Source organism: Myotis davidii, unplaced genomic scaffold (genome assembly GCF_000327345.1).
Source record: "Myotis davidii unplaced genomic scaffold, ASM32734v1 scaffold993, whole genome shotgun sequence".
Lineage (NCBI taxonomy): Eukaryota > Metazoa > Chordata > Mammalia > Chiroptera > Vespertilionidae > Myotis > Myotis davidii.
The window spans coordinates 1183049-1192237 of record NW_006285483.1 but is presented as its reverse complement, the minus strand read 5'-3'; the positions used below and the strand labels follow the sequence as shown (position 1 = coordinate 1192237).

Below are 9189 nucleotides of genomic sequence, written 5' to 3'. Positions count from 1 at the left end.
TTCTTGGGATCCTCTTGTCTGCTGTTGGATCTCTGTAAATTATTCTTTATTTCAGTCAGTGTATGCTTAATTTCTAGTTGGTCCTTTTTCATGTCCTCCATGGTCTCACTATACTTATTGAGGGACTCATTAAATTTATCAGCGGTTTCCATAAAGTTCTTGAAAAACCTTATAAACGTGGCCTTGAACTCTATATCCAGTCATTTGCTTTCCTCCATTTCTGCCATTTGTGACCTGTTTCTTTGTCTCCGCATTTTGACGGCTTTCCTGTGTTGATAGAGTGGCTTTGAGTGCTAGGTGTCCTATAGGGCCTTTTGGCTCAGTCTCCCTAGTTACCTGAGGTGGACACTCTTGGTGCACCCCTTTGTGGGCTGTGTGCCCAGTGTTGTTGTAGTTAAGCCTTGATTGTAGTTAGTATCACTGGGAGGAATTGACCTCCAGGCCAATTGGCTGTGAGAATCAGCTGTGTCTACAGTGGGAGAACTTCTGTGCTGGAGACACCCTTCTGGGGCAAGACTTGCTTCAGTAGGGCTTTGGTGCTCACTGAGTCTGTTCCCCGAGTGTGTCTCTTATGGATCTGAGGAGTTGTAATCTTGATGGTCCCACTCTGACCACTGGGTACACTGGCTCTTGGATCTCTAAGGAGGTGCTAATTTAGCCTCTGCCTGAGGCTACCCAGCAGGAGCTATGGAGAGATCGGCAGACTCCTCTTCTTTGTTTGGGATTTGGAGGTGCCCAGATGTGGTCCAGCTGTGAAGCAGTGCAAGCTGCTGTGGGGCCTTGGGCCTTCTTTTGGATGTTATGGGTCTCTCTGACCCAGCTGCAGTTTGTTAGGTAATTTTAGATTGCAAAGGGCCAGGTCATTCATATGCAAAAGCCTCTGCATACAGCTTGGGTGCGGCGGGGTCTCAGGGAATCAACAGGGTAGAGCAAACAGCTATGGCTGATCCTCAGTCGTGCCCTAAAAGGTCCCGGGCCTCAGTGTCCGGCAGTAATCCCTGCAAGCACCTCTGAGAGAAAGCTGCCCTCGAGTTCCGCCCAATGCCAGACAGTCCAGTTTCTCCCTGTATGAGTCTGGGTCCCCAGAGACTCGCCCAGAACTGGAGTTCAGAGCAGTTGGGAGCTTGTGTCTTCCTCCCGATTGAAAAAGACAACCGAGTGCTCAGTTGCCAGCCCTTTCTGCGTGCGGCTCTGTACCTCTGCACTTTACTTTCGCACCTCCTTTGAGTCTCAGTGTGCTTTTCTCTTTCCTTCTAGTTGTAGAATTTCCACTCAGCCAGCCTTCCTATGGTTCTGGATGATGTCCGTTTTGTCTTTTAGTTGTATTTTTGAAGTGGTTGTGCGAGGCAGCAATTTCAGGTGTTTACCTATGCTGCCATCTTGGTTTCTCTTCTCTGTGGAATGATTCTTGTATAGCAAGAGGATAAATGATTTTTGAGTACAAAATTGTCAGAATATGAGATGGTGTTTTTATTTAGTGTGTGTTTATAAATGAATACTTTGTTCTTGTGTTTCTGTTTGGCACCCTCCTGGGATGCTGAACATTTGGTTTGTGGAATGAAAATCACCAAGAGTGGTTCCTTTTGCTTTACATTTTGCTTTTTTCCCCTAAAGAGGGAACAGGAAGCCTTAGTCACTATATTATTTAAAACCTCTTAACACATCATTTGTTATTTCTTAAAGCAGAATCCCTTGACCCTTTTTAATGATTTCTGATGATTTCTTCTGCATTTTAAAAGTATAGTGTTGGTTTATAAAGAAATACATTTGGAATTTTAAATCTGAATGACTAAAGGATTTAGGCTTCTTCCCCTAGCAGCAACATCTTTTGGGATCATCTTTACCACATTGCTTGAGACTAAAAACAAAAGAATACCGGAAAGTTTGCATTTTTTTTTATTAATCCAGCTATGTTGACTTTGTTTTTATTCCCTTTTCCCCATTTCAAAGTCTTGGCCACCTCAGTGTCTTCTCATGTGGATTTGTATGTTCTTTTCCACATAAACAATTAGGATCAGTTGTGTGGCCGGGACCCTACACTCACTGATGAGCTGCTGAATATCCTCACAGAGCTAACTCAACTCAGTAAGACCACCAATGCTAAAGTGGCACTCCGAGCACGCCAGGTAAGGATATTTGTTGGTTATCGTGAGGGAGGAATGGTTTTCATAGATTGGGCAACGAGCTTTTACTTCATCAACTTACAAAATGCAGATGTCTATGTCCATTGCCCTCAGATCAAATGTTTTCATGTGATACATGTTTTTTAAAGAGAAAGGAGATTAATGGTGAGTATCTTTAAAATAGGAGTCCTTTCCCCATATAAAATCCTGTTATCATTTCCTACCCTTCCTGCTTAGCCCTGTGATGGTAAATCAGGGTCATGTGGAGGAAGGCAATAGACTCAACATTTCTTACTTCTCAAAGGGAGCTTAGAAGCAGGTGAGAACTTTTAAGTGTATAGAAAAAGAAATCAAGTGTGGAAAGCAGAAAGATAATGAAATGAGTCTTAGGTGCTAGCAATCAGAACAACCCCAGAGAAGTCCAGTTAGTTTCACCCTGTAGTCTTCATTTCCATTCCAAAAGGTTTCAGCAGGGAAGCCAAGAGTTGTCCGCTCCCTTTGTGTTTCAGTGCATGGTCACTGACAGGGAAGCAGCATTTGAAGCTGCTCAGTGACCTTCTGCTTTCTCTACAATTGTATCCATGTCACTGAACTACTCAAAGTCATTGAACCTCTCAGTGACCTGCTGAGAGTATTCAGGTCCTACAGTGTCCCTGTTTGTTTGTGACACAGCTTTCACTCTCTCTGCCCCTCACATGCATTGGTGTTACATCCCGATGCCTTTTCCTTGATACTGAGTACCTGGGGCTGTCAGAGCAGTTTTTCCTAGTCTGTCTTTCTACTTCAGAGTTGCAAAAGGCTAGCTCTGCTGCATCCACCTTCCCCACAGCTGCTCCCTGCCAGACCTGATTCCCAATTAACAGCTAGTCAAGCAGTCCTGAGGACTAGCGGCTTTGCAATGGTAAATCACATGCACTGATGGAACTTGATTGAAGCTGTTTTCTCTCTCTTCCCCCTTCCCCCATGGGAAATTGCCCACAACGCAAATCATGGTGAGAGTCAACTGAGATGCAGTATTTGGTGGCATTGGCTTTATGTTACAGGACCTAGAAGTTGTTTCACTTGGTCTCTGTTTTATCTTTGATGCCTGCACTTAGAGATTTATATTTATTGCTTTTGTATCAGAGCTTCCTAATAGGAGCCTAGAATAATCACTCCCTCAGGAATTTATGCCTCTTATTTTGCTCTCACTCTAGGTTCTTATTGCCTCCCATTTGCCATCATATGAGCTTCGCCATAACCAAGTAGAGTCTATCTTCCTATCAGCTATTGACATGTACGGACATCAGTTTTGCATTGAGAACCTGCAGGTATACTTATAGCCCTTTTCTATACCTCTCTGCACTTTTGTTCCCTTTACTCCAAGCATAGTTTAATTGAGTAATCAATCAATCAATTTTGATTTTTCATGCAATGAAGTTTTATACCTTGACTTTCTAAAATGATTTATACTTATGAATTTTTTTTTCATTAAAAATACTGTTAGAATTGTGGCTTAGCTTAAAAATCAAATAGACTTGCCTTGATAGAAGTGTTCTATTGAAGTCTACTACCTCTTGTGCTTTCATTTTATTTTCATGCTTACTGTTAAGCTTTATATAGAGCCAATTTTATAAAAAAGTACTGGCTAATTTTACTAGTTGCAAGGATCTTGACTGTTATTTTTTAAACAACATTTTTTTCAGGAATGACTTTTCATATGTCTATCTGTACATAAGGATAATATTGTTATATCTAGCCAAGGGAATCTTTAGGCTTGTTGTCAGATTTCCTTCTGGGGAACCTAGAGAGGGAAGAAGGATGTTTTTGTTTATTTGGTTCATAGTTGAAATAGAGGACTTCAGATAGAGTTCAAATCTATGCTTTACCATAGTGGAGTATGGATACAATAGTTAAGAAATTGAGTACAGATATATGTCAGAAAGGGTAACAATAGTCATAAACACTTATATTAGCATATAATTAATGCACTATTGATGCATTCTAAGAATTATTAACTCTCTGAATGCTCACAACAGCCTGTGAGCATAGGTACTATTATTTCCCCATTTTGTAGTTTGAGGAAGCTGTGATCACATGACATTCATAGACAAAAATCTTAAGTTTCACTAAAATGCTTCAAATGCTAAATATGTCCACTAAAATTGTTCTCTTTTGGTTGTAATGGTTTAAGTTTGTCTTTGTACCTTCCAGAAACTCATCTTATCTGAAACATCTATTTTTGATGTCCTACCAAACTTCTTCTACCACAGCAACCAGGTGGTACGGATGGCAGCTCTGGAGGTAAGTTTTCTTAGTAACATAACATGACATAACCTTTTTCTTGGTTTCTGGTTGAAGTCTTCTATTTGGCTATCGTATCAGTTCTTTTTCTTTGGCCTAAGGTTAGTTCTTAAGAGTCTTCGTTTCCCCTGAAACTAATGCTGAACTATGGTCTTCCTTGACCCAAGTGTTTCAGCTGAACTAATCACCAGCTTCTAGGCCAGCCGGGGGCAAACTACGGCCCGCGGGCCAGATCCGGCCCGTTTGAAATGAATAAAACTAAAAAAAAAAAAAGACCGTATCCTTTTATGTAATGATGTTTACTTTGAATTTATATTAGTTCACACAAACACGCCATCCATGCTTTTGTTCCGGCCCTCCGGTCCAGTTTAAGAACCCATTTTGGCCCTCGAGTCAAAAAGTTTGCCCACCCCTGTTCTAGGCCCTAGTCACAGGAAAATAGCTGCCAGCATTTTTTATAGTTTCTACTTCTTAGATATATTTGATTCTCTCATGTCATAATGAATTAGGATTCCCTATAACACAATAAGTGAACAAATGTATATGGTCGATCAGAACATGTACCATTTTGTGATTTAGGCCAAATAAAATGGATTTTAGTTATATCTTGAATTATCAAGCAGCTCTTATGAAGTATTTCATCATGAGAAAAAAAGTAATAACATTTAATGAACTGTATTTTAGGTGCTTTATTTTTCTCACTTAGTCCTACAATTATTTCATGAAAAAGAAAGTGAGACTCTGAGAGGTTAAGTGACTTGTCTAAATTCACAGAGATAATAAGTAGAAGAGTTTGCATTTGAATCTGACTCACAGACTTTTCTGTTTCCACTACAGCTCACTACCTCATTAAACATAAAAATTGCAGGCCCTGAATACTGCTGTAAAATTGCCAAGTGGCTATTTTTTGAAGATGAGGAAAAGGCGTGTTTTAGATGATCTTATGTAATGTGACATCACTACCAGTCTGTTGCGAGCTCTTTTGAGTTACTCTATTGTATTCTGTGGGTAGCATGTAATGTATCCTGCTCAGTAAATACCAAATCTTAAAAATATCTAAGTGTTTTATAGTACTTCCATGCCATTTAATGAGAAGCCTCCTTATATATCTCACATGCTGATAGAATTCTATGTAGCATTTCCTGTGCGTGGCAAATGGTCTGAAGTGCCCAAGGTTGGACTGATGGTTTTTGGCTGAGATGAAGCCTATTGCTATTTCTCTTAACACTTGAGTCAGGTAGTGTGTTTGAGATGTTATATATCAAATTATGCCTTATGCTTTTGCCTAGTGTTTGGGCGATATAAATAATCTAAAAATGATTTTTAAATGAAAACTGAACAAAATAATGTACAGGATAGTAAAAAGGTTGGACTATACTACAAGTTTTTCTACCTTCACTCCTCATGTGGCCCAGAATCAGCAACTCTCATGCTTGTGTTTCTCTTCTGTTGAAATGATTGTGCGTAATGAAGTAATAGTTGTGGTTGTTATGCTCTTGTTTGCTGAAGAGCAAACCTTCTCCTGACTTTAGGTTAATGTGAAAGGGTTACGGCACACCTAGAGTCAGGATACTTTTGTTTCTATTTATAATCATGGGTGTAGTTTTAAGATTCCAGCCTTATTAGTTAAGGCAGGGTATTTTTATACGGAGCTTTGAGAATTCTGTCACCATAGACCACCTTCTGTCTCAGATACCTCTTTCAAGACTGTCTCTTTTCTGGGCTAACCATCTCTTACCTTCTGATTTTAAAGTGTATTTACTGAGGCTTACTTTTTAACTAGGTGTATGTTCGAAGGGCTTATATTGCCTATGAACTTAACAGCGTACAACACCGCCAGCTTAAGGATAACACCTGCGTGGTGGAATTCCAGTTCATGTTGCCCACATCTCATCCAAACAGGTGAGTTTGAGCTGTTATGTGCACCTGAGCCAGCCAGCACTCCATCAGGAGAGTTAAGGGGTGTAATGTGTATAACAATTCCATATTTTTTTAAAAAATATATTTTATTGATTTTTTATAGAGAGGAAGGGAGAGGGATAGAGAGTTAGAAACATCGATGAGGGAGAAATATCGATCAGCTGCCTCCTGCAAGCCTCCCACTGAGGATGTGCCCGCAACCAAGGTACATGCCGTTGACCGGAATCGAACCTGGTACCCTTGAGTCTGCAGGCTGACGCTCTATCCCCTGAGCCAAACCGGTTAGGGCAATTCCATATTTTTAAAACCTGGAAATACAGAGCAGAAAATGAACAAATTTAAACCAGGAGATGAGAGCCTCTTCTGCCCACTTTTTTTTTTCTCACCTTTGACTTGGAGAGATAATGTATAGTCTAATTAAGATAAAAGTTTAGGATAACTTCATTCATTTTTGCTTATATTGTGTCACTGAGGAAAGAATTTCCTAGCAGTTAACTTGCTGGAACTTTGCCAGAAAATCCCTTTTTTAGCAGTTCAAGGGAACACTTGGAACATGAAAATATCTTGGGTGGAATGCTTTTCCTTTCAATAGTTTGCTATGGGCTAAGGTGATACCTAAGCCAGTTTCATGATCTCCCTAAAAACAGACACCTGAATTCATAGCAATTGACATGCAGTTTTTAAAAATCACACTCCAGAAGCAAGCTGAAATTCAAGTAAATTACTTAACAAATCATGCTAATTCCATGATATCCCCTTCCTAAGCCCTTAAAAAATTAATGTACATATTAAAATTTGTTTCAGTATTGCTTTGGTTTTAAAGTGAAAACACTTTATCTTGTATGCTCATTTATTTTCAAACTATTCTGAAGCACAGAAAACCTAGGAATTCCACCCACACATACGTTCATCCCTTTTTGTATTTTCATTCTTTTTAGTAATACCACAGGAAATATAAATATACCACAGCAATCTTAAGCTGCTCCCCTCCATTTCTTCTTTATAGCCTTTGGTTCTTCACTTTATATTACAAAGTGCTGTGTCTTTGGGGATCCTTAGTTATACACACCAGAAATAGCTTTGTTCTGAATTGCCACTTCACCCAAAGCAGTAGAAACCCTTCCTAGAGACAAAGGAGTCTGTACTGAGACATTTGGCCACTGGATGCCACTGTCGATCCAGCAGAGGTCAGCGGATGAGAGAGAGGCATCTTCAGAAAAAGTACTTCTCTTCTTTGTCTCAGAAGATCCTTTTACTTTTCTACCTCAAAAATACCTTATGGCTGGCAGAGAAAAGTATATGTCCTTGATTTTGCAAGCACCTCTAGGTACATTTTTGCCTCCATGGGTTTGAGAATCTCATTTTCTAGAAACAAATGGTTGTCCTTCAGCGAGTGGCGAAGTACTCATGGCACACATGGGCTCAGCTCTCAGTCGTCTTTCTTTTCCTGCATTCCTTGAATAATTGTGGAGAACTACAAGCTGTACTTAATGCTCTTTGCAATTCTCAGGACATTCTCCTTTTCTTTCTGCTTTCTACACCTCTTCCCTTTGGGCAGTGATTTGTAGTCAGGCTGCAGAGCTGCTTGTGTTTTCCTTCTTTCCTCATCGCCCCCCTTGTCTTTCTGAATTGCTCTCCCTGTCCTACTTTTTTATTTGTGGATGTGTGTCCAGTTTGGTGAGGGATAGTCGACTGGAAAATGAGAGAAATGCTTCTTAACTGTTAAGAAATCTTATTCACCTTTCTGTCTTGAGGGTGCGAATCTTGATTATTTCTGATATGGTTTCAAAACTTGTATACTTGTCCCCTCCCAACATTTCAGGTATATACCCCCCCATGGATAAAGAGCAGACTTGGACAGACTGTGATTCTGTGTGTGGTCTCTCAGAAGTCTTCCTTGGTTGTATGAATATAAAATTATACACTGCTAGATTATTATTATCAATATGACTGGTATAGATTTAAAGGTAAATAAAGATAAGGGCAAATAAAGGAGGAAAGATAAAATAATCTCCTGATAACCAGAAAAATGTAAAAATTACATTAATACTTTTTTAGATCTAAAGTCCCTATTAGTTTAGTAATATAAAATGTATTATCTGATTAAATCACAATGCTATATTCCATTTGGAGTATAATTTGTGCAATTATTACAACTTGAATTTTGTTTTAGAAGATTCTGTATTTTCTTACAAATGCTTTTGTTATAGTTTGGAATTGTGACGTTATTCTGACACCAAGTGGCAATTCAGTTGTGTCACTGACCACCTCTGGTTAGAGCAGATGCCCCAAGTTAAGGGCTTAGTTTTCCACAAAACTGCTTCTACTTCAGATGGGGCCATTGCATTTTTTTGACCAACTGGCTACAAATTTGGGGGCTCCTATGATCCGCTCAGGTTCAACAATTCACTATAACAACTTATTTGATAGAATTCAAGAAAGCACTATGCTTATGATCACTATCTTCTATCCTAGCTAATAATAGACAAACATGGTAATTGACTGTACCTTTGATACGCCGCCCATCGGCTAATCAGCACGATATGCAAATTAAATGCCAACAAAGATGGCGGCTAATTTGCATACGGTAGGCAGGGCGGGTCAGCGCCATCCCGCCTGCCCCACTGCCATCCAGACCTGCTGTTTGCCACTCGGGGTGGTGGGGCGGGACAGCGCCATTCTGCCTGCCCTGCCGCCACCCAGGACTGTTATCTGTGACCCAGGGTGGCGGGTGTCCCGTGTGCGACCCGACCCAGGGTGGCTGGGCGGTGCAGCAGCAATCTGCCGGCCCGCCCGGGTGTCCCGTGTGCGACCCGACCCAGGGCGGCGGGGCGGGGCAGCGTGGCTCCTCTGTGACCCCAGC

At 40.5% G+C, this 9189-nt stretch overlaps 1 protein-coding gene across 1 annotated transcript in view; it reads left to right on the top strand.

Annotated features, from left to right (window-relative positions):
- The window catches only part of ACACA (acetyl-CoA carboxylase alpha), a 229022-nt gene that overhangs the window by 95609 nt on the left and 124224 nt on the right, over positions 1-9189 (top strand). Inside the window, exons 26-29 of the mRNA XM_015559072.1 lie at positions 2013-2126; positions 3320-3433; positions 4317-4406; positions 6190-6308. Coding sequence (XP_015414558.1) covers positions 2013-2126; positions 3320-3433; positions 4317-4406; positions 6190-6308 — 437 coding nt within the window. The remainder of the gene's footprint in view (positions 1-2012; positions 2127-3319; positions 3434-4316; positions 4407-6189; positions 6309-9189) is intronic.